Source organism: Echiichthys vipera (assembly GCF_963691815.1).
Source record: "Echiichthys vipera genome assembly, chromosome: 19".
NCBI classification, from domain to species: domain Eukaryota; kingdom Metazoa; phylum Chordata; class Actinopteri; order Perciformes; family Trachinidae; genus Echiichthys; species Echiichthys vipera.
In genome coordinates this window covers 14,619,419-14,643,965 of record NC_139844.1, presented here as the reverse complement: position 1 = coordinate 14,643,965, position 24,547 = coordinate 14,619,419, and the positions used below count along the sequence as shown (strand labels likewise).

The window sequence follows — 24,547 nt, the reverse complement described above, 5'->3', positions numbered from 1 at the left end:
CTGCTAGGTTCCTTTGGTGGTGTTCAAGAGGGAGAAGGAGATCGCCAGGAAGCTTGAATTTGATGGCCTTTACATCACTGAACAGCCGTCTGACGATGACATCAAGGGCCAGTGGGATCGACTCGTCATCAACACCCCGTGAGTCGCCGGCCTCGTTCACGACCTGCATTAACTTTAATCCTTTTTTTCTCACCAACACACAGTATCACACATAACATATTCTCTAATGAACTGATGATAAACACCTCATCCTGCTTAAATCATAAAAATCAGTTTATCCTTGTCACACCTTGGTGGTCAGCTTGAGAAAGTTCAGAGTAGCGACTACAGGGAATGATTTGTCTCTTAATCATTAAGTTAATTGATAGAAAATTCATCAAAACTGAATAAGTAAGTATTTTATTTTTATTAAATAAAATCGCCAAACATTTGTAAGTTCCAGCTAAACTGTTTGGTGAGGAAAATGTCCTGAACTACCACACAAAACATTGGACTTTGGTGGGCATTTGTCCTTATTTTCTATCAAAAACTGCACCAATTTTCATCTGGTTGTTCTAATTTTTAAAAGCATGTCAATAATCTTAATCACATAACAAACCTTTACATAGTGGATTTAATGAAACTAAAAAAAAGAGAAATAATGATCATTCCCAGCTGACACATTGTGCATTAAACCAGACTTTGGGAGGGAATTCTATTAATTTATCAAACTATTTTATTACCACAGCTGAGTCTCACTTCTACTTTTCTATTATAGGTCTTTTCCTTACAACTACTGGGACAAGTTTATCAAGCGCAAGGTGAGTGTGTAAGAAGAATTTCAGGTCAAAGTTACTGTGTTTAAGTGTTTTTAGGAACCCTTAAAGTTGATAGAAGTCATGACAAATCATCCAACTGATTTCTTAGACACCTCTTGGTTTCATGTCCAGACCATCTAATTTGATACGATTTTGTTCCAGGAATTCATATTAGATGTTTCTTATTGTGTCACAGTTTTCAGTAGCTGTTTATATGTCTTACATATATGTTCTCTGAGATAATAAGTAGTGAAATAATGGTAAGACGAAACTCTTTCGCTGGGCCGGCCCTGTGTCGCTGCATCGTCTCTGAAACGGAAACTTCTTTCTCCCAGTGTGATGTTAAGTGACCCAGCTGATCTCTGAATGTGTAGGTGATCAACAAATACGGCGACCTGTATGGAGCTGAACGAATCGCAGAGCTCTTGGGCCTGGATAAGAGCGCGCTGGATTTTGACCCCACAGTGGAGACTGTAGAGAAGGAAGCTTCCCTGCTCTCATGGTGAGACCTACACCCTCACTTTCTCAAATTACAACTACTGAAAATATGCAGAAGTTTATTTGTGGTTAAAAATGAAAAGGGCTTTTACATTAACATTTGAGTAAGGCCTGAAAGTTTGAGTATTATCTGACCAAAGTGCGTAAAAGCTGGTGTTGTGGTTGGATTTGGGTATAAGTGTTGAGTTTAAACATAAGCAATACTGTCGTCTCCACATTTCTAACATTAGCATCACATGGACACGTGTGCATGTCATCTGTACAGCAACGCCACTACTGTGATTCAACATTTTGTTTACTCGTTGGCAGGCTGAGCTCCATTGATACAAAGTACCACATCTGGAAATTGGGCGTGGTTCTGACTGACAATGTAAGTTTACAAAAAGCCTTTTTCACAGCACTGTGGGGAAAGTTAAGGGGAAAAATAATGAAGGAAGCTAAATGTTTAAATGGTGATCAGGGTTTTTAGTTATAAAGGTTATTCTTTAATGTGTTTGACAATATTTTAAAGTAGTTTTAATAGCATTACTCCTAGTGTAATATTAGCGTTTAGCTCAACTGGTTATTGAAGTTTGGTTTAGTTAAACACAACTGTGTTCATAGAGACCCCCAGCAAACAACTTAGACGTGATTTTTCAAAGGCTTCAAAGGTTTTATTTTTCACATACCCAGCACGCCATACAGTATATGTAAAGAACTGCATGGTGGCATAATATTAAGAAACCTGTGTGCAATTAATAATGTAAAGTCTACTTAAATCTATACAATAACATTTTTGTACATGCTCAAAGACAAATTTACAAATATGCAGAAGATTTTTTTTAAATTTGCATTAGAACCTTCATTTGTCACTGATAGAGTGTCATTGTTTCCTGCAGTACTTCCTGTATCTGATCTGGTACACCACCATGTCCATTTTTGGACATTTCAACAACTTCTTCTTTGCTGCCCATCTGCTGGACATCGCCATGGGCTTCAAGACCCTTCGTACTATCCTGTCCTCCGTCACTCACAACGGCAAGCAGGTACGTAGTTCAACCACCAGAGGGAGGCAGAGTACAGTTTACAACATCAACAACTCCGTGCTCACACAGGCTCAGCAGCTTTTTCTTCTAACTTCCCCCTTTCTCTTTTCCTGAGCCTTCAACTCAGTATTAGAAGTTAAGTTAAATATTTATTGGGTTTTGAATTGTTACAAGTTTATAAGAATGTGGACATATTTAACACATTATCTAAATAAAAAAAAATATAGGATGGAGCTTTGAAAAGGAAACGGTCTATGAAGATTCTCAGTCGTCCAGCTCACAGGATTTCTAGAAATAAACATAAATTAATCAATGAAAATAAAAGGCGACAGGACTTGCAGTTTGCCACAACTCCCTCCGGAATAGTTCATTACTTTCTTCATTTTCTTCTAACTAATAGGAAGTTGGGGTCATTCCCACTTGATTGCACAGGGTTGATGTGAGAAACAAGGGGGGACTTATTTTATGTGAGTAGTGACACACCACAGCGAGTGGTGTCCCAGTTGGTTTGGTTCCCGACTGATCGGACTTGTGCTGCACCTCAATCCCCTACTCTTTTCTTTACATTTCCTGTCTTTCTCCCCCAAAATAAAATAGTTAAGTGCAGTGCAAATAATGTCTAACTAGTTTTGTCTTTTAATTCTATAAAGGCTGATAATACACACACACATAACAGTATGATGTCATTGACAAGATAATAGCACCTCATTAAACAACAAGTGGACAAAAATAATTATAATAATAAAAATTCAAAGAAAAAAGACTAAATAAACTTTGCAGGATTCCTTCAATGATTGCAATAATAAGGTTAACAGTGCCAGTACATTCAGAAGCTGAAATATACATATGACAGGCAGAGTATCAAGTTTTGTATATAGTCCCACTTTTTTTCCCATTTCATAAGTTGTGTAGTTTTTGATACTTTATCGGTTTGTAATATTTTTTGCCAAAAGAAATGCACTTTGCAATGCTTTTTTAAAAAATATATTATTCTTTTTAGGAAACCTTGATTCAGATTAGTTCTTGATTGGACCCAATAGAACAATTGTATTTATTAGCGAGGTATAAAGGTGTTATATAAATTCAGTCTACTTAAAAGAAATGGATAAACAGTTTAAACAGTTAAAAACTTGTGCCTACGTGTTTGAAAGTAGTGAATAAATGGTTCAAAGAACTCAAAGTAAAAGCTACTGCAAAGGTCATGTCTCTTGTTTCTAAAATGTAGAACTTGAGTTTACTTTTTATTATTCGATCAATCTTTTTTGTGATTCTTTCCATTTTTCCGTGGCGTTTCCATGGATGAATGCACTTGTAAGTTGCTTTGGATAAAAGCATCATCTGAATGAATTTGTGAAGTAAAGAGGTTCTAACATCATGTTTTTGCATTAGGCAGTATGCATATTCAAAATGCAGAATCACAAGCAAGTACATCGCAGGTCACTGATGTTGCCATTAAGAAGTTCTGCAATGGCATGAATTGGAATTGCTTAAGGTCTTTGGATACTGAGGGAAGCTGCCCTGAAATGTTCAGTTCAGCCGTAGAGGCCTTGAAAACATTGCGGTTCTTTTGTGCTCCACTTTCCCAGTGAAAGAGAACTACACTGACATATCGGAGTGGATTCTGACAAAAGCTACAGAGATTACTCTCAAAATCTACATTTAAACAAGAAAAGGAACCTCCTGCTGCCGTCTCAACCAAAGTGTCACTGGGAATAATTAAAAAATAAGGTCAAATTATATGTTTCCACGCTTGCAAGTTTTGCATCTTAATGAATTTTCTCACTTTGTAGCTTGTGCTGACTGTGGGTCTGCTGGCCGTGGTCGTCTATCTCTACACCGTGGTGGCCTTCAACTTCTTCAGAAAGTTCTACAATAAGAGCGAGGACGAAGACGAGCCGGACATGAAGTGTGACGATATGATGACGGTATGCACGGTGGTCTCCGTGTGTGTTTTTATCGGAGAAAGAATTTGTGTAAAAAAGTAAATGGTTTCCATGGCTGCGGCTTTGTTCAAGGTCAAATGTTTGGATTTGAAAAAGAGCCCTGATGCTTTTATTTTAATATTTGATTCGAACATTTTTGCTTGCTGGCCTTCGTCTTGGTATGAAAGCAAGGGGTGAATGCAAGACTGAGCAGAAAAGATTTTTCATTAGTGAACTTTGTACAGGATACATTTTCTAAAACTAAAACCGTGCACAAACTATTTTCTGCATAAGTTCTTTACTAAATGTATCTTCCCCCTCTAAACGAAGAGCGTACAACTTCTCGTGTGTTCAAAGAATGTTTTTTTCAACAGACGATGCCAATTTTCCAGTCGCACACTGAAGGTCGAAAATTAAATTATGATCTTCCATCTCCAGTTCCCACAGAATAAAAAAACAGCTGCACATGATTTCATTTTAAAATTGAAGCTCTAAGCTACTTTCCTGTTTGTTTTTTTCTTGGCAGTGCTATTTGTTCCACATGTATGTGGGTGTGAGAGCTGGAGGTGGTATTGGAGACGAGTTGGAGGACCCAGCTGGAGACCCCTATGAGCTCTACCGCATCCTGTTTGACATCACCTTCTTCTTCTTCGTCATTGTCATCCTGCTGGCCATCATTCAGGGTACGCACTCTTTTTCTTTGGCACGTCATTTGTCCATGTTCTGCATCCCGAAGCTTAAATGCAGCAAAAAAAAAATGTGTTTAAGATAAGTCATGCCCTGTGTTGTGACCAACTCTTGCTCCGTCTGTCAGGTTTGATCATTGATGCCTTTGGTGAACTGAGAGACCAGCAGGAGCAGGTGAAGGAGGACATGGAGGTGAGACTCTGCTGCAGCCATAAAACTGTCTTATTAGGAGAAATAAATACTGAGACTAAAAGAGCTTCGTTCACTATTTATTCCGGAGTGATTTGTGACACCAGAGAGAAGATAAGTAATAAACGCATCAGTTTCAGTTTCGTGTAGCATGGTTTGCTGTCAGTAGCTGTAATTTGATTTACATGGGTTCATGTAGCAATTATGATGCAGGATGACAACCGCCAAAACTATTCACTGGTTGAGTTGCTCGTCAGTCTCAGACTTTACACTTCTAGCTCTTGACAAGTTGTAAAAAGTCAGTGTGAATGTCAACCAGAAGTTAAAGTCATTTCTCCGGGCCAAACAAAGTGAACTGCAGGTGTGAAATCTTCCTATATACACCAGAGAATAGGAGTATTCTATAAGTTGACTGTTTAACACAATGTAAACTTCCCCTCTTGTTCCTCTTTCAGACCAAGTGCTTCATCTGTGGCATTGGGAACGACTACTTTGACCGGACACCTCACGGGTTTGAAACCCACACTTTACAAGAGCACAACCTAGCTAACTACTTGTGAGTGCAGCAACGAAACAAAGTCGATGCATATTTCTGAGTTATTACCACTACCACTCATGTTCCTGTTGTTTGCAGGTTCTTCCTGATGTACCTGATTAACAAGGACGAGACTGAACACACGGGTCAGGTATGTGACGACTTTACAAAACCTATGTTTTAGCCTCACTTCTACAGGATTTTCTTTTGTGAGATATCACGTCTGATCAATCTTAAGACGGCAAGTGAAGGTTACAGAAACTTCCGTAGGTTTGTACTTGTGCAACATTTCAACCCACTTGTTATGTTGCATAAGTGCAGCTCAGCAGGAGGAAGAAGCAATGCGTGGGTTCACTTTGGCTTTTTTGATATTAACTTGTTGTTGCCGTGCACCTGAGATTCAAGTTGTTTTTATTGATGTGCATGCTCTGTTCTTATGTCACAAATCTAGCAGGAGGAAAATAAGACTTAAGTTTGTTGCAGCTCCTCCAGGCTGCAAAAAAAAACGGATTCAGCTGCTTGTAGAGAATAAAGTAACCGAGCTTTAATGTCGTAAACGCAATTAGGTTGTTAGTGTTTCCGCAGAAAATAAAGACAGGCCTTTGTAGATCATACTTAGGTTCGGATACTAAATGATGTGTTCACGCTGCAGTGTCTTCTTTTTTCAAATCCTGTTTGCTGTGACTGTTTCACCAAATCTGAAACATGCTGAACTTTTTACATTTATGAGGTACTATATTATGACATTTTTAAGACATACTATATGCTTTGACTTTTTTCCACATACTATGACTTTTTTTCGACACACAAAACTCTGACTTTTTATGAATTTTTTCCACATACTTTACTATGTATTTTTTTGGACATACTATACTATGACTTTTTTATGACTTTATTTCTTTCCTTTTTTGGACACACTATTCTATGACTTGACTTTTTTCAACAAATTATGCTATGACTGCTTTAGACACGCAGCATTTTTAGACATATATTGTGACATATTTTGACTTTTTTCAACATACTATACAATGATTATTTTTTCGTAATAGAAGATATTCTCTTTTTTAATATGACATTTTTTTGATAGCTTTCTATTCTGATTGTAATGTCTCAAATTGGTGGATTTCCCATGATCATTATCAGATCTGTTGTCGTTTCTTCTTCCCCCTCCAGGAGTCCTTTGTGTGGAAGATGTACCAGGAAAGATGCTGGGACTTCTTCCCCACTGGAGACTGCTTCCGTAAGCAGTACGAGGACCAGTTGGGTTAGAGAGGGTGTCGTGCCCAAAACACACCTCTCTACTTTCCTTCTATCTGAAAGAGACATTGAACTTGACTTGACCCTGTTATCAGAACCTGAACATTCGCTGGACTTTCTCTGCTGCCATGGTGTCGAGAAAAATAATCATTCATACACAAAAAGAATTCTTAAAAATGATTTTAAGACGAATGACTGACGATTGGACATTTCGGGTTTGTGCATCCAAGTCCTCTTCCTTGTTACCGAAAAGTAGTCACTTGCCACGACGCCTCTTTTATGCAAATTCTTTTAATTCTGATTCACATTGCCTTTTCACATGCTTAACCCCTGTTGCACAATTTGTTGTGTGTAGACATTTGATACATGTGAAGGGTTACAGCATGACAACTGAATGTCTGAATATGCACAATTTCTAATGAACGCCAGGATGTTTGTGTCACTTATCACCAAACCAACTGAATGGATGTGGGCTGCTAGTATTGATCCAGTTAACATCTTATGACATGATTGAGACCTGATCTGCCTTTTTCAAATCTGTCAGATGAAATGAGGAGTTACAGAAGATGGTTCTTCCAGGACCAGAGACGACTCACTTTAGGTGTTTGTCAAGCGCCGACGTGCCTTATGAGTAACTATGCAAAACAAATGTATCATTTTTGTCCCTCCTGACACAAGCAGTGTTCTAGCTCTGGATTAGTTACAAGACGATTTAGCTCAAGATAGTTTTGTGGCTTTTAAATTATAAAAAGAGAAAACATTTGTTGTATAAAATCTAGATGATCCTTGTGTAAATGTTGCTTCGTTTGGTTTTGTTTCTAAGCTGTGGTGTCCTGCCCGCCTGCACTTCTTTCCACAGTAGAAGAGCCCCCAAACACAGGAAAAAAAAAAAAAAACAATTAAAAAAAGATTTATTGACGACATATGGTTAACTGCTATTGTATGGCCATTTGTATGTATGTAGTAGCTTTGGTAAACTGCATTTCTTCTGATGAGGGGAAGGAAATGAATAAAGTAACTGACGCAATAAAGCAACATTTCACTATCTGTTAGTCTCTCTTTTTAGCTGAGATCTCCCTGACGGTGAAACTCCTGCGGTGTGTAACTTTCACAAGGAACAGAGAATTCTCAAATGCAGCTGGAACATATTGACACATTATCACAGAGACATACCGTCCTGTCTCTTAACCGTAACATATCGTCTCTCCACCAGCCTCCAAAACTAATAAACTTAGCTTAACTAAGTAACTTGACTGCCTCACATTAGCAATCACAAAAGCGGAGGGCAAATTGAAAGAAAAATCCAGCTTTTATGAAGGGCTGTTCAACATCTCAACTTTTTAATTAGCTTTCAGGCCAGTTCTTTAGTTTGTATGGTTCAATTCAAAACCAAGGTCCAATTTCCTTTTGTATATACATCTACCGTCTTATATCAAGTCCTTTCCTTGGTGGTTGATGGTCAAGAGATCATGCTGTCGAGCCAGTCCTCCAGGTCCTCTTCCGTCATTTCCTGCCTGACAGAAGCAGACTTGGGAGGTGTGATGTCTTTGTCTCTCACTTCCTTCATCTGGTCTTCTATCACCTCTGGTACCACCTCCTTCACGTCCTCACACACTGAAAATTAATAGAACACATGGTGGGAAAAATGTGACTTTTCACTCATATGTTTTGAACATAGTCAATATTTTGTGCATAAAACATTTAATGCTTAAGTTAACGTTCTGAAGATGGACAATGAAAGAAGTGCAATCTCACCAGAGCAGATGTCATTATGTGTAACTGCTACAAAAAAACTCAGTGGAGTGTGCCAAAAAAAACGAAATATAGTAGAGTGCTCAAATAAAACATGTATATACTCACTTCTCTCTGGAACCACACTTTCTTCGTCTTTGACACTGACTGACTGATTTCCTGAAACAGCCGAGACTGGTTTCTGTAAACTGAGCAGCTGGTCCAGCTCCTCGTCACCATCCTCATCCCCCAGCGGCTGTGCAGCGTTCGAGGGAACCTGTGACTCTGAGCCCGATGCTGGATTTGTAGCCAAGGGGACTTTCTGGTCAGTGCTGAGGACTTTTAAAGCTGCAGACGGAGGACTGAATGTGGACATTTTGGGCATCTCATGTTTAGGTGTGACGGTCATAGTGGGCAGCTCTACTGGTGTCGAGACCTGAAACAGAGTTGGCGTAAAAATGATTGCAACAGGGTGTGCAGTGAGTTCATAAACATTAAAAACATAAAGTACAGTTTAATTTTAACATTGCAGGTGGTACAGTCAAAGAGCCGACCTGAAGCAGCTCGGTCTCCAGGTTGAGTCTCTGATGGAGCGGCACCTGTTGAAGGATCTGGGCGAGCGCTGGGAGGTCGACAAACGCTGCAGACATCTTGAGAGGAAACAGAAAAAACAAAAAAACCCGTCTCGATGTTTGTGTCTTCAGATGTAATGGGCCTCATTCAAGAAGGGAACATATTTTTGATAGAACCCACTGGTTTCTGAGATTTATAAATGTGTTCTTACTTGTGTTTTTCTCTTAGTTAAGAGAAAACATCTTGTTTTCACACTCCACAAATTGTTTGTCCAACACAAGGAAACATATGTTTGAGCTCATCGCTCTCCCATCACACTGTCACTTATATGCTTACTGTTTACACAAATGGTTTACACCTCTATGTATATGTATTCCCTCTCATTATGCATATATATAATAGTTCAGTGTGGACTGCTACCAAGCTAACAATGCTACATTTAGTTCTGTCTGGTTTCTGATTGCTGTGCATTTTCACTCCAGCTGTAATGTCTGTATGAGGAATCCATACCTCACAAAGTGGGTTAAATCCATGAAAGGCAAAGAAACTGCAGAAAGCTGCAGATTGGACCGAATATAGATTTACCTGATTGGCTGCAGATGAGTCCATCTCCCAGTCTTTTTCTTCTGAAAACCGGAATTGAGTGAAGGAATCCCCTGAGACACACAGAAAAAGAGTTTGACTTATAGCCTCTGCAGTCAACATTGTACGGGACTGCTGGTAATGAGAACCGTCTTTGTTAGTTCAAATCAAAATACATCACATTTATCTCAAGTACAAAGACTCGTGTAAGCAGAGCGAGTGGCCTTCACACCTTAAATGTCGGAAATGCTAAAGCAGTGTTTCTCAATGATCTCTGTTGACCAGTATTATATATATAAATGAGAGAGAGAGAGAGAGAACCACTCTGCTTCCAAACCATCAACTGGCTGAGGGCTCTTGTAACTACAAAGGCACTGATTTTTGTATTATTTATCAGAACAAACAGCAGCAGCCGTGTCACACATTCAGCTGGAGCCGTTTTTTCTCAGATATGAGGACGCATGCGGAAATGTGGGGAAAAATGATCTAGATGAAACTTCTGTTGGTACAGAGAGAAACCACATATGAGGAGGAGTGCAGACACATCCAATACAACAACATGGCTGCACAGTGTCAGATGTGAAGCACCACTATTGAAGCTCCTCATGTTGTGGATGTGGCTTTCACCACAACCTCGCAGGAGTGTTGTGATTCTGGGTGGAATAACATGGGTAATATGATTGCTTTTAGATGAAGTAGAGAAAGGTTATCATGGTTCAAACACGGGAGGAAGAAATACTTGGATGCTAAATGATGTTAGACAGTCGGATAGTTAAGCATAAACACTGGAAGCAAAGGGAAACCGCTAGCCTGGCTCAGTCCAAATTTAAAAGCTTGCCAGCACCTGAAATGCTCATGCAGCAATTTAACCATTTTGTGCGGCATGCCGGAAACATGTTAATGATGGCAGCTGATGAGCGCAAAGAAAAGTTACTTCACAGCTCCCACCTTTTGAGAATCTGATAAACATGACTCTGTGAGAAAGTTACAAGACAATCCCATTTAGGTGTCATGCATTTAGATAAGAGACGAAAAGGTCTGAGCTCAAATCAATGACTGGTTAAATAGACTAAACAGCCTTGAAAACATTGAACAGGAACTTACAAAGATTTTAAAATAAGGGCTTCAAACTTCTACAAAAAAGGATAAGGAATCACAACATGCCAGGGAGGGCTGAGTATCGGCTCCTTAATAATCCAGTACCAAGAAGTGTCCAACATCCTCCAGTCAAACGACACCTGCATTCAATCCTTTTTTCCCCACATCAGGATGTTTTTGCTTGCAGCCAATCACCGCGAGCATTCTTCGATTTAATGCGACGTGTGATTGGCCCACTACAGCTACTACTGATACAGCTGTGCCGTGGTGCAGTCACGCAGTTTAGATGCCACCAAAAAACATTTGAACACTTTCAAAATGTATTCATGAAAAAAAATCATTTGGACAAAATCCACGATTCGATTCAATATAAGCTCTCCTTCCCAACACTGATGGATCTGACCATTTTTGGACTATGGAGTCTTGATTGATAAAGATTAACAGAACATCGTTTTTATGCCCTGAGAACTGTCATTCACATTTTCAAATTCTTCTTTAAAAAGATTGAAATTGTGTAACTAATGCAGTTTATAAAAAGTATTCTAACGATATTACTTTAAGGGTAATGGTTTTGGTTTTATTGTAATTTTATAAATGATACCCAGTCCTAACCCAGGTCTAATGTCGAATAAGGGCTGGGTTATACGGCCAAACTCTTCTATCATGATATCTCAATTACATTATTTAATCACAATATAGCATGTTTTATGGTTAATCCATACAGGTCTTGAACCAGCCACCCTCCAGTCCCCAAGCCAAGTCTTCCCAGACTGAGCCCCATAATCAAAAACCAACAAAATACAGAATCTAAATCAAAGCACGCTGATGCTGAGCAGTGTGAGGCCACTGTGTCACAGTCAGTCTGCCACACACAGATGGACGCACAGTGGGAGACCTGACGAAGGACAGGCAGTCAGGCACAACCTCTCGCTTTGTTGCATTAAAAAGACACTGAAGTCTTTCAGGTGGAGAAGCTCAGCACCATCTGTGGCTGTCCTTGATTGCTTGGTTGTACGGAAAGTGAAGCAGGTCAAGAAGGAGAGGCTGCAGGAGGGTAGAGTCCCTGCTGTCAAACAGGCCGAGAGAAGATGATTCATGAATAGAAGCGTTATCGAGGTTACAATGACTACGAGGCAGGCGGATAACTGCAGGGAATGGGAATGTCAGCTTTATGTGACGGCTCAGGGGGGAGATGCTTTATGTTGTGGCGCAACAGGCATCTGTTATCGGGGAAATCGACGGATTTTACACCCTCACAGGGAAAAGATCTGAGCTTATAAAACCTGGATTCGGTAGACATGAAATCGAAATCTTCTACCTAATTCACAAGACTGCTGTTATCTAAGGCAGATCACAAAAGAAACCAGAGAACCATGAACTCAATGACAGAGTCAAGAAAGAGCCAATCATTTAGTCTCACACGCTGAGGCCGGTTTAAGCAAAATGAGACTCATACATGCTGCCACACGTCCTACAATAATCAATGTCTTTAATTAGCTTTATTCAGATCTCAAGTTTGTACGGCAGAAGCTCAGTCTGTGGGGACGTGGCTCAGGAACCGGAGCGTGACGGGCCCTAGTCCAGCACAGACCAAGTGCAGAGTGTGAGCTGGTAGCTGGAGAGGTGCCAGTTCACCTCCTGGGCCTGAGTATGAATCCCCAACTGCAACAATACAAACATTTTTCCATACGTACCTAGACCTGAAAATTACTCAAATTAAATTCCATACTTTTAAATACTGCGTTTGAAACCTTTTGAATAAAGTCAGGAAAAGTTATAGAAAAGTTTGTCCAAAAAAAATCATCAAAAAAAGGTCATAAAATGTCGAAAAATTCAAAATGAATCAAAATATAAAATGTCCAAAAACAGAGACATGTTCAACGCACAGCATTACTTATTCAAGCTAAATGCTAAAAGAGTGCAATTAATAACTGTGATCCTGAAACCCCTACAGACAGGAACATAGGGATGAACAACTAACCAGGAACTACAAAAGGAAACACAAGTCTTTGCTTCATCGGCTTGAGAGGGAGTAAACATACTTCTAAATGAATAAAATAATGATGAATGAAAAGAAATCATAAATCAATTCAATAAATAAGAATCGCAGTCGCACAGCAAACGGTAACCATGGGAACCCGACACCATTCTAGAGCCAGCTTGATTAGTTTCATATCATCTACAGGTCTGTTGTGTTGCTTCAGTAAACTTGTTTTGATTTGTTTTTTTATTTATATATTTTATCTTAGAAAGTGAGGTAATAGTCTGAAAACAATACATTTTTCCAAACTCTTTTCCCTTTTTCCAAAGTTATCCAGACCTGAAAATTACTCAAATTAAATTCCACACTTTTCTATACTGCCCAGGAACCCTGTATAACCCTGTATATACATTATATAGCTGAAACACTTCATTCATTAATTACTTGTCAACTATAAAATTTACTTTTTTCGACAATCAATTAATCTTCTTAAGAAATGTTTTAACTGACCAACTATACACGCCGAAGACCAGCTTCTTAAATGTGAATATTTTCTGGTTTATTCCCTTCTCTGTGACAGAAAACTGAATATCTCTAAGTTGTGTGACTTCCGCGGGGGTTCTTTCATCTTGTGTTGTTGTTGTTGTTGTTCACAGATCTAAACTGAGCACAACATCCGTTTAAAAAGGGAAATCTGCATCAAGAAATTCCCCTTCAACAGGGGCCTCTCACTCTCATATTCACTCTTTTTTCCAACACCCGCTCCTCTCTGTTTAATATCTTCCAGACCCTAATCCTCCTCTTCCTCCTCCTCTGTCTCCTTCAGTCTGTCTCCAACACACAGAACTGCTGACACTGGTGAACTGCCTCCCTCCTACACCTCACAGCCCAGCGTCATACTGATCTGTGTCCATGGAAATACCATCCCAGGTAGTTCGGAGAGCAAAGGACACAACCATGGCAACAGCTGCCGACGAGGATGAGCGCAACTTCTGTCAAAGCTTCAGAAGACAGAAGGAGAAAGAGAGAGGATTGGAGGAGGAGAAGGAGAAGGAGAAGGGAATGAAGAAAATGTAAGGAGAGCAAAGCAGACTCTTCATTCCTGCTCGTCCAAACAGATCTGTGAGACTTAAATCCCCTGTCTGCTCACAGCTGACACTGTTTAAGTCCTGCAGTCTCACATGTGTCACCAAGCTGAGATGCATTGAAATCAAACTGCAATCCACTAAAAAAAATACATGCACTTGAGCTTAGGTCACACATATGACCCTCATATCTTGGTGGGATCTGAAGATCCTAACTGGAACAACAACGATGAGTTGATTCATCGATCAGCAGCAAAAATACCAACCATCAACTTGTTTCAGCTCAGAGATTTTTGACTTCTCTCTGTTTCATATCATTTTAAACAATAAATAATATATTTGAGTTTTGGACTGTTGGTTGGCTAAAAGACATTTGACAACATCTTAGCATTTTGTATTTCCAACATTGCATATAAAGGAACAAGACCAAACGATAAATCATGAAAACAACCGGCAGATAAAAAAAAAAGGCACAATGACATCTTTCTTACAATAGACAATTTATATAGTAGATAAAATAATCTTAATAATGACTTATGACCCACTAGTAGTGTGTGGCGGTGTCTGTCTCTGCAGAGACCCTGAGCTTGGATAACTGACCTAAATAAGAATATTCCAGCACTAATGTCAGCAAGACATGCTGACTGAAAGATTCACAGCGACAAACATACATACAATAATACTAGTATTAAAAAACGATACCTCGTTTGATACCAGGGCAAAAAGAAAACAAGTCCATGACGCGAAAAACAGGATAATTTCCCCCCATGTTTTTAAATGAATAACCTGCGCACTGTTTAATTTGTGCAGCCTTGGCTTGAAAATCTGAATATAAATCTGTTTTTTTTTTCTTAAATCTGCTTCAGTGATTTTGATACTATCAAATGTGGGTATCATATCGTTTTGAAACACATGGTATTGAAAAGCATTAAAGTATAAACACTTTTGACAGCCATAGTTGTGTGTTTATCAGGACTCAACAGCAACTTCTCTCTTATTCCAGAATCATCAAACTCAACTTCAGAAACATTTCCTGTCTTGCGGAGGAATTCAGTTAAATAATAATGCTGTGCTATGCCAATAAACTGCTGACACTCTCTCTACACACAACTGATTAAAGATCAATTCATTGCTCAAATGATTGTGTAAGTGCGTCAGCTGGGTCGGTGAACCTCGGCGAGTTATTCCACAGTGAATAAACACTGCATTACTCATGCTGTGTGCTAAGTGGCTCGGCTGGCATTGTGTAACTTCTGTATATTATGGTATCCTGTCTCTTGACATCTCGCTGGCTGAACCCCACATTAACAAATGTGGCTTTTTGCCTGCGACCCCCGGCTTCGCTGAGCTATCTATGGCTTGTCCCGCTCTCATCTTTTATATTTGGGATGTGCTGTGGCCTCGCTCCTGCTTTTCTGTCCCGCTCTGCTCTGTTTCTGCTCCACTCAACTCCACTCTGCTCTCACCCCGCCGCTGCCGCTGTTCATCTTCAAACCCCTCTCCCCTTGTTCTGCTCTGTGAGACGGTCGAGCACTGGCACAGAGTCAGGATGAAGATAAGACGGGCAGGATGTGTATCGTTTTGCTGTGAACAACAGTTATTACTTATCCGTTTCTTAAGGGCCACTAACGGGAGCATTAACCTGCAAATGTCTGACATTTTTGCTTAAAAGAGGATTGAAATTATTACCGGTTACCAAAATTAAAGGGAGAAGTTTTTCCCTTTGTCTTTTTTAAATTGAAAATCTTTGTAGCCTCATTTAGATAAGAGGTATGGAAGAGGTATAAGAAGCTATACAGTTTATAATCCTAAAAGTACCCTGGGTTGTGTACCCCTGCGTTTTGTTTGCCAAAGCATGTCAATATTGCCCTGCAGGTTGCAGTGCAGATGGAGCCACACGGACACCACAAACATCACGGATGCACAGCCTTGTTGAGTGAGACACACCTTTAGTATATAGCTCACTGCACAGACTCGGTCCACTCGCTGTGTAGAGTTGCAGCCTGAACTTGATTAGTTTTCTTTCTCGGAGCGATGACTGGTTGAATAGGAACAGGAAGGACATGTAAGGAGCAACAGTACCCCTGCTCAGTCTCCACTAACACCTGCAGTGAAATGTTGACATTTTATCTGACTGGAAGAGGAATACACACATTCCCCCTCTCCCTCCCCCCCTCCATTTAGCAGTAGAGTAATGGCATGTGATCAGAGGATGATTACTTCTCTTTTAAACCAGCTGTCGGGATGGCAGATCCTCACTTGATAAGATGAGCTGGAGCAAGGAGGCTCATAGAAAACTGATCGAGTGTTATTATTAATGTGACAAATCCCATCTGATAGGTGTTTGGTAGCGCTAAGAGGGGGGGACAGGATGGAAAAAGGTGGAGAGAAAGATAAAAGAGGAAGAGATGGAAGAAATGAAGCAAGAAAGAAAAGACTTGCAGGAAACTTGTTGCAATCTATGGAGCCAATCCTCTTCTTGAGAGCTACAGTACCTCCAGCATGCTCCCTGTCACGCCTTTTTAACCAAACCAATTAGCCTAACACGGCACAGCGCTGAAACCCACTATGCGTCGATAAATCACCGTCTGCGCTAATTGCAATTAAAATCCTTAGCAAACCAGGCGAGACAATAAAGAGGGCTGAAGCTATTTACTCTGAACTTTTAATGGTGATTGCGTGAGGCTTTGTTTATGACAAAGTCGTATCAGAAGAGCTCCAATCCACTCGAGGCCTCGCTCTCATTAGACATTTGTTTTATGGGCGTGCAACGCGTTTGGAAGTAAAGAGGCAGCAGCTCAGGCTCTAATCCAATCAATCCTATTCAACACACATGTCCATTAACTGCCTTGCTGGATTGTTTTTCATATTTAATATCATTTACAAACTGCTCAGCAGGTCTCAACCCTAACTTTTAAAAGTGGTTGCTAGGTAGGCATCGGCTTTCGGTTGCCTAAAAAAATGGCTGCCATTTTTAGTCAGCTTATATTTTGAGTAATACCATGCACATATACATCAGCTTAATATTGAAAATGTGACATCAAGCAATAAAAGCTTTATAACAGTAACTGAACAAAGTTATTTAAGATAGTGTTTTATCTAAAACTTTAGTTAATGTTTCCCCCTTCAACTCTGGTCTGGCTCAAAGATGCCGGGATATACTCCCAAGACTTCACAAATCCCAGTGTCCAGTTCTAAAAGTTACAGACTTAAGACTTATAATATGATTATAAATATTAATTTATAAGTTTAAATATATAAAAAAAAAATGTACAGCATATTTTAGCAACATAACTGCACATCTCTGAATCAACCAAGTCTAGTTTTGGCTCTGGTGAAATCGTCCGCCAGTTAAAAAAAAGCAGTGATTTGTAAATTTGGTCACTCGTCACATCCTGATTACACTCACCTCATTATGCAACTCCTGAAAGCAAACTGGCTGCACCAGTGCTTTGGAGGCTTCCAGTGATAATAAAAAAAATCTTTATTAAGTGCTTATACTGCACTTCTATTACCACTAGCTACTGCTAGCGTCAGCTCAGCATGCTAACAGGCTCACAATGACAATGCTAACAAGGTGACGCTAAGCAGGGGTAATGTTTAAGGTTGTACGATTTTAAACATTCTTAGTCATCGACTACTCAACTCCGCTTAGACCAAAATGACCGATTAGTCGACTAGTTAAAACTAAAACTAACTAAGAGGAGGATCTAGTAATGATTACCGTACTCACCATCATAGTTGAGTGTGTGTTAGCATGATTTGCTAAATTAAATTGAAGGAACAGCTGAGGCTGATGGGATGTCGCAAGATGAAAAATCAGAGAATCGATCAAGTCGTTACAATTCATCATGAAAGGAACATGACCGTTCCGCCATTTTATGGCATTCAAAGTTTCTGACACATTTCACTTATAATCACAAAGGTCAACCTTGTGGTGGCGCTACAGAAAAGTGAATCTGGCATCCAAATATTTCACTCTGGTCCAAAGTGGTGGCCCAACCAACATTGCCACCCCTAGAGCTTCATCAAGTGTACATGACAACTACCTAATAAAACACCTCGAATGATTTGGGCTGACATGACAACAATGACAACAGGACAATTCCCCAGTGTGTACCAGTGCCCGTGTTCAGAGGAGGCAAACCATGCAACAAATTTGATCTTTTAACAGAATGAATACAAACATCAATGTCAGAGCAAGGTAGTCTGCTATTTCTCCTTTATAGGAAACAAATACAATTTTTGAGCTGTTCTTTTCATGCTGTCTGACATTGTCTAGCTCCAGACTAACAAGGAGACGCTACACAGAAGATAAAAAAGGTGAGAACGAGTGTCTGCTTTAAGCTCACATATAGCCTTGCGGCACTGGTCCCTATTGCTGAAATAACCATCGTTCTTGAGAGTGCCAGGCCGTCTGGGTCCCTCATTATACAGACGCAAGAAGCCTCAGCTATTAGGTTATTGGAGCAGATGAGTAAACAACTAATACTGATCAACACCGTGCTAAAAATGGATCAACATCATGAAAAAAGCAGAACACAGATCCATTAGAACTACAGGAAATGGAAATGTTTAGCTAACCCTCATTATTCACCTTGCAAGCAGAGAAGAAGTAAGCTGAGAAAGTGACCATAAGTTGGTGATGGGAAAAAGGGTGATTTTGTTCTCAAGCGAACCATTACCATTGTTTTTCTTTCTTTACAAAAAGTCCTCAAAGGGCACAGGAAGATAAGAACAATGCACCCATAGGCGGCTAAATAAAGATGTGTGGATCGCCTTAAATAAGCACTGAACTGCCAGAAAGCGTGAATGTTTCAATCCTTTGAAGAGCGGATGAAATGTGACGGACACCGCAGTACTGAAATCCAAACAAGAGTCACCCCGATTTTGATCTATTTGCTCCAGAAATCCCGAGTTCCTCTGTTCGTGTAGTAAATTCATCAGGAGACACTTGTAACTGTCTGAGTCTGACTGAATCATGATGCTGCAGTCTGAAAGACACAAAACACACACCGCCACCTGCGCTCTGTAAAGACAAACTTACAAGACAAATGCGGTTTGTGGGACTATTCATTGTTCTTGTGGCTACACAAAGACAATGTGAATGTGTTCTTTTCAGCAGCACGGCTGCTTTGTAGTTAATGAACAAAATATTGTGCCCAAGCCATCATTCTTCTGGTGCAATTTCCCAGAACATAGTGGTGTCTTCAAATTGCTGGTTTAGTCTGAACAACTAATTTTTCTCACTATTTTGTTTACTACTAAGTGTTTTGGTTATATAAAAAAACATGCTAGTACTGCAATGGTATAGCCACAGCTGACATTCTAATAAATTCTGAGAAATAAAGAATAACAGTATTTCAGAATAAGTCTGAATTTTTAAAGTTTCTTCTCACATTGAATGTCCAATGCTGTAAAACAGAGAAAATCAGCAAATGTTTGGTATCTTTGCATATAGTGATTTTTTCATCATCCCATTGGTTGAGTTAACTGTTGATCACTTAATGGACCAATTGTTTCAGCACGAGACTCTATACATGAACTAGAGCAAGACCAAAATGGGGCAGGCTGATACACTCATTGACTAACATGCTTCAATCAAATAAAAATGATGATTAGTCAAAACCCCTCAAGTAACATACGCAGAAAGGTTGCATCGTGGAAATCAACAGCTTTAGTTAATAGGTCCACAGGGAGGTACAGAAAGACCCAGCTCCTCATTATCAAGACCCAGAGACACATACGCTGCACCTACGGTATTGACGTTACTGTCCAGCAGCTGCCATTTAAAGACCATAACAAGAAGACATCAATAAGCAGTTTAAAATCTACTCAACATGTGAGGAATAATTTCACTTTGATTTTTGGGAGTATTAGATGCATCAGTGTATTCATGGACTATTGACAAGTTTACACAACCACATAGTGCAAGCAGACACTGGGCAGCCAGAAAGGTCAACAGGTCGAGGTCGATGAATAAAGCCAAATGCCGTTATTCAAGGTCTCCATCTCTTTCTGAGACTTTATATCCTCCAGGACTTCTTGGCTGAAATTTCTTCTTTGGATTGTAGGATGGTTATTTGGTAAATGCAATGGTGGAGTTAATGAATTACATCTATTCTTGTTATTGCAATAAAGTCATTTTTTGCATTCTTGTATTTTAAGCATTCTTGGGAAAATCAGTGATTTTGCTTTTATTTTAAACACTTAATACAGTTACACGTAATAATAAAGTGCCGTCTATAGATATTTAATTTTAAGTTGATTTTGACATCAGGGCACGGTGGCGTTCTATTGTTCCACTACTTTGAATGTTGACATTTAATTAAATGTATTTTTTAGCCAAAAGGCGTTCAATAAATTCAACAGTGGTATCATATATCATCTTATTGACGACCCCCTTAAAATTCTTAATACATTTTAATTGACCTAGTTTGTTACTTATATAAGTAGATGTTTACACAAGTACTTTGACTTTACTTGAACATGTCTTTAAAGTAATAGTAATCAGTACTAGAATATATTATTCTAGTCTGACTTGAATATTATATTCTCTATTCTAATTACTCTTGTTTATCTTGGTTCATCTATGTTCCCCCAATTGCAGACCAAGGTCACATTTATATTCATAGGCAGGCTCTTTGGGAAGAACGGGAGACACTCCGAAATGTGAGTAACAAGGCCAGTTGGAGCTGGAACCATAACATAAGGCAGTGTGTCTATTAAATGCTATTGATCCCTTATTACATAGATTAGAGGGAATATTACTTCAGTGTACTAAAATAGTTATAAATCATTCAAATGCTACCTGAAACAAGAGTCATCTTGATTTGCTAATGACAGCAACGCCATTTGACAGAGAATTGGGCGCACATTGTTTGGTGTTTGTTTGAATAAAGACCGTTTGACTGATGACAAATGTTACGTTTCGTTGGTCACAGCTAATGAGCAGCCTGAGTTGACATTAAATGCAGAAATGTTCAGGCAGTACAAGGATGCATCTGGTGGAAAGCTTTATGTGCCATTATCATCAGCACTTCTATTGTTATTTACCACAAGACAAGCAACACAGTGTGGGAGGTGTGAAGCACGCAAAGCAATTATCTTTAATTGAGGCAGAGAATCACACCATTAAATGACTAATTTGATTTTTCTTTCTAAACCACTTTTTTTTTTTAGTAATTGGCTTTCTGGAATAAAAGGTTATTTGTAAATGTAGCTGACACAATTGTGTCTCATCTGTGGACAAAAATCAATGGTCATCTTCAATATCAATACTTGGACAGCTTTAAAGGCTGTGCACAGATAATAAGAGTAACCGAGAGTTCATCGATACCTTTGGTAACAGAGGTTTACGAGGACTTTTCTACATTGTTCTTGTCACTGACTGTTCTACAACATTATGAATGCAGTTTTTCTCCTGCTGAATCTAAGATTCAACAGTCAATCAATGCCGTCTTTACAGCTGCATAACATGAGCTTGGGGGCTGAGCAGAGTGATAATGAACACACCCTTTCTCTGCAATTAAAAAAAATGTGAACCATCACTCTTGTCTGTCTCAAACCTTCAAATCTCTTGCCTGTTCCATATCATATTAATGTCAACTAGACAGCCCCAAAATATTGAAAGTCTTCAGCATATGAAGTTGTAACGTGACCACCTGCTGCACTAGATTATTTTGGCTCCCTTAAGTCTTTTGATCCTGCCTCCTCCTCAGATGTACCAGTCTGGGCTAGAAGTTCTTCCAAGTGTTCCTTCCACTGAGCGACCAGTCTCAATCAAGATCAGCAGTTCTCGTCTGAAAAACCTGGACATGAGCCTGCCTCACATTGAAATGTTTGAGGGCTCGAAGAACTTCTTTTAGGCCAACTGAACATACTGTACCATGGACTCTCCCTGAACTCATCCCACAATGCAGTCTTTGCGTCCATCAACGCAGAACCTACAGTCTTGTCTGGCCTCCTAATACCAATATGCTGATTTAGACATCCCTAGGGCCTAGACAAACCAAACCTGGAAGGCCTTGTTCTTAAGTTCCATGGTATTTTACAGTGACACAGTGCTGGTGTCACAGGGGTCAACTGTGTGGGTGGAGGCCTGTGATGTGCCCACTCTACGGAAATAAAGCAGTCACCATATATCTATGTGCCTCGTTACAAAGACTCCCTTAGGGATACATTAGACTTGCCTCATATCCTTTGTATTATTCTCCTGATAATCAATAGCTAGCCTCAAGCTCTGTGGTCCACGGGAACTTGCATGATGTATTCACATGAAAGCGAAACTGTTTCAAAGAAATACACAGTGCCTGGTGTACTGCATCTGTTCGATCACAGCGTGACGATGGACTAGATGTGGTCCTTTCAGGACGCTTCAGCAAGGAGTGATTTCTGAAGAAGACAGAGAAATGGTGGCTCTTCAATGGGTCCTCCTACAGGCTGATAGGATGGGAAGATGATGAGCAAGGGTCGCCAAACCCACCACTATAATAATAGCATAATGGAGCAAGAATTTTCAATGGTAATATCTTTGTTGTGATGGAAATACAGATTTTCTGAATGCATAAAGTTTCTCAATGCACAAAATTAGATGAATTAGTGAGTAAAAGGAGCTGTATTTCTACTGCAGTGTTCCAGGAGATTAAATATTAATATTCTTGCAAATGATGTGTTTGAAAGACTGAATCAACCTGTTGTTTTGTTGAATGTTATTCAATTCAATATGTATCTACACTTCCTACTTACTTTTAATTCATATTTTTTGATAATTGAATAAGAAAAAGTTCTATAGCCCTAAGAAAACATTTTTTCACAAAATAAAGGTTTTTGTTGAATTGTCTTGGTTATTTTAAAAACATGCTAGTATCGCAGGGGTATGATCACAGTGGATATTCTTTCAAATTATATATATATATATATATATATATATATATATATATAAATAACAATAAAAAAACAGTATTTCAGAATAAATCCAGTATTAATTATCTGGTTGTTTTTTTTTTAATGTCCAGTGTAGATGTAAAAAACAAAAATGGTTGAGTCTCCTCATTAACCCCTCAAATTCCCTTATAATGCCAAGAAATTGAGGAAATCATTTACTCGAGCCCATCCTAATTTATAGTGCCAATAAAGTCTGTTAAAAACAGAACCTATGCATTGGAAACGACACATTTTTACATCGTTTTTATTTTCATGCACTGAAATCGAAGTGCTAGCTGGACCAATTTTTCATGTTTTACAGTGGCTGATTTAAAACACCAGGCTATCCTGCAACTACCACTGCACAGTTAAATAACATGAGAAAATGTATGGCTAAAGGTTTAGTTATGTTTAAAATACATAATGTATACATCCTCTATTGGAAGATATAGCTGGTGACAATGGTGTAAAAAGATATTGCAGACTCAAATCCATGTGACAACTTCAGCAATATTTTGGGGTCATAAGAATTTTGGGACTCAGATAGACCAGAAAATGTTGAGAAACCTGGTCTGAATATTACATACTTGGTGAATATAACACCAAGTATTATCTTCCTCACTGCAGCTCTCCTGTATGAGGCTTCGTGTCAGTGTGTTGTTGGGTGCTGATGGCATGTTCACAACACGTGATGTTGAGTGTCAGTCTCGTTACGTCAACAGCAGTCAGCAAGCTGTTCTCCACTTGATATGAACAGCAGCTCGTGAATCCAGCAACGAGTACGACACAGATGAGAGGCTAAAAGGTGCTCTTAAGGAACTCACTAAACACAACAAATAGCCAAAAGCATTGGTTCAAAGCATGTTGAGAATTTTCTGGGAAGGTTAAAGAGCTAATAACCTGGACTAGCCTCTTGTCAATGGTGGATCAATCTCCTGTTATTGAATGTTTTCCTGTTTATCCTCATCTTTATAATGATATGGCTGCATGGCTCTAGGGAGGCTGCAGTCACATAAGTAATTCTACCACACATAGGATGTATAGTATTTTAGAGTAGTAGTACAGAAAGGCAATTTATCGAAATGTAACAGAAACCGACATCATGACTCACTAACCGACCTATTTTAGTCACATTTATATGTTTGATAAATCAATTCCTCCGTACAGATAAAATGACTAAATTGTGGAAGAAACCCAGCTGGTGTTGAGAACAGATGAGAAATAAAGTGTCGATATATTTACAATTCACATGGACATATAGCATATTTTAGTTAGATTTTCCTGGTTAACAAATATACTGAATGGTAAATAAAAAAATGTTGTGGAAGTGCCTTGGTAAGTTAAAAAGACATGCTATGACAGCATATAGCCCCAGCGGATATTCTATCAAATGCTGAACAATAAAATATAACAGCATTTCAGAATAAATCAGGTATTTATAATTTGTTCTCTAATTTTGATCTCCAATGTATATCGCTGTATGTTTTTGTTTTACAAAATAACTATCAACCAATATATTGGCGCAGGTTTTTTTTCTCCAAATACTGATATCAGTAACAGCCCTGCTATACTACAGATGTCCTCTCTTGCTCTTTGCTTTTCGCTAAATTTACATTTCAGCCATTGAGCAAATCAATTTCTCACTTCAGTGGTGCTGCTTAT

The 24,547-nt window shown here is 39.1% G+C and overlaps 2 protein-coding genes across 2 annotated transcripts in view; one reads left to right on the top strand and one right to left on the bottom strand.

The window, feature by feature from the left end:
* Positions 1–7,947, top strand: part of ryr3 (ryanodine receptor 3) — a gene marked incomplete at its 5' end in the record, with an annotated part of 111,715 nt that extends 103,768 nt beyond the window's left edge. The window contains 11 exon segments of the mRNA XM_083934084.1: positions 8–138; positions 758–800; positions 1,172–1,299; positions 1,605–1,665; positions 2,174–2,320; positions 4,111–4,245; positions 4,769–4,925; positions 5,057–5,121; positions 5,574–5,674; positions 5,753–5,804; positions 6,827–7,947. Coding sequence (XP_083790210.1) covers positions 8–138; positions 758–800; positions 1,172–1,299; positions 1,605–1,665; positions 2,174–2,320; positions 4,111–4,245; positions 4,769–4,925; positions 5,057–5,121; positions 5,574–5,674; positions 5,753–5,804; positions 6,827–6,922 — 1,116 coding nt within the window. The 3' untranslated portion in view covers positions 6,923–7,947.
* Positions 7,948–8,087: 140 nt separating this feature from the next.
* aven (apoptosis, caspase activation inhibitor) overlaps positions 8,088–24,547 on the bottom strand; it is a gene marked incomplete at its 5' end in the record, with an annotated part of 29,006 nt that continues 12,546 nt past the window's right edge. The window contains 4 exons of the mRNA XM_083934085.1: positions 8,088–8,524; positions 8,771–9,077; positions 9,196–9,291; positions 9,800–9,870. Of these exons, the coding sequence (XP_083790211.1) occupies positions 8,370–8,524; positions 8,771–9,077; positions 9,196–9,291; positions 9,800–9,870 (629 nt within the window). The 3' untranslated portion in view covers positions 8,088–8,369. The remainder of the gene's footprint in view (positions 8,525–8,770; positions 9,078–9,195; positions 9,292–9,799; positions 9,871–24,547) is intronic.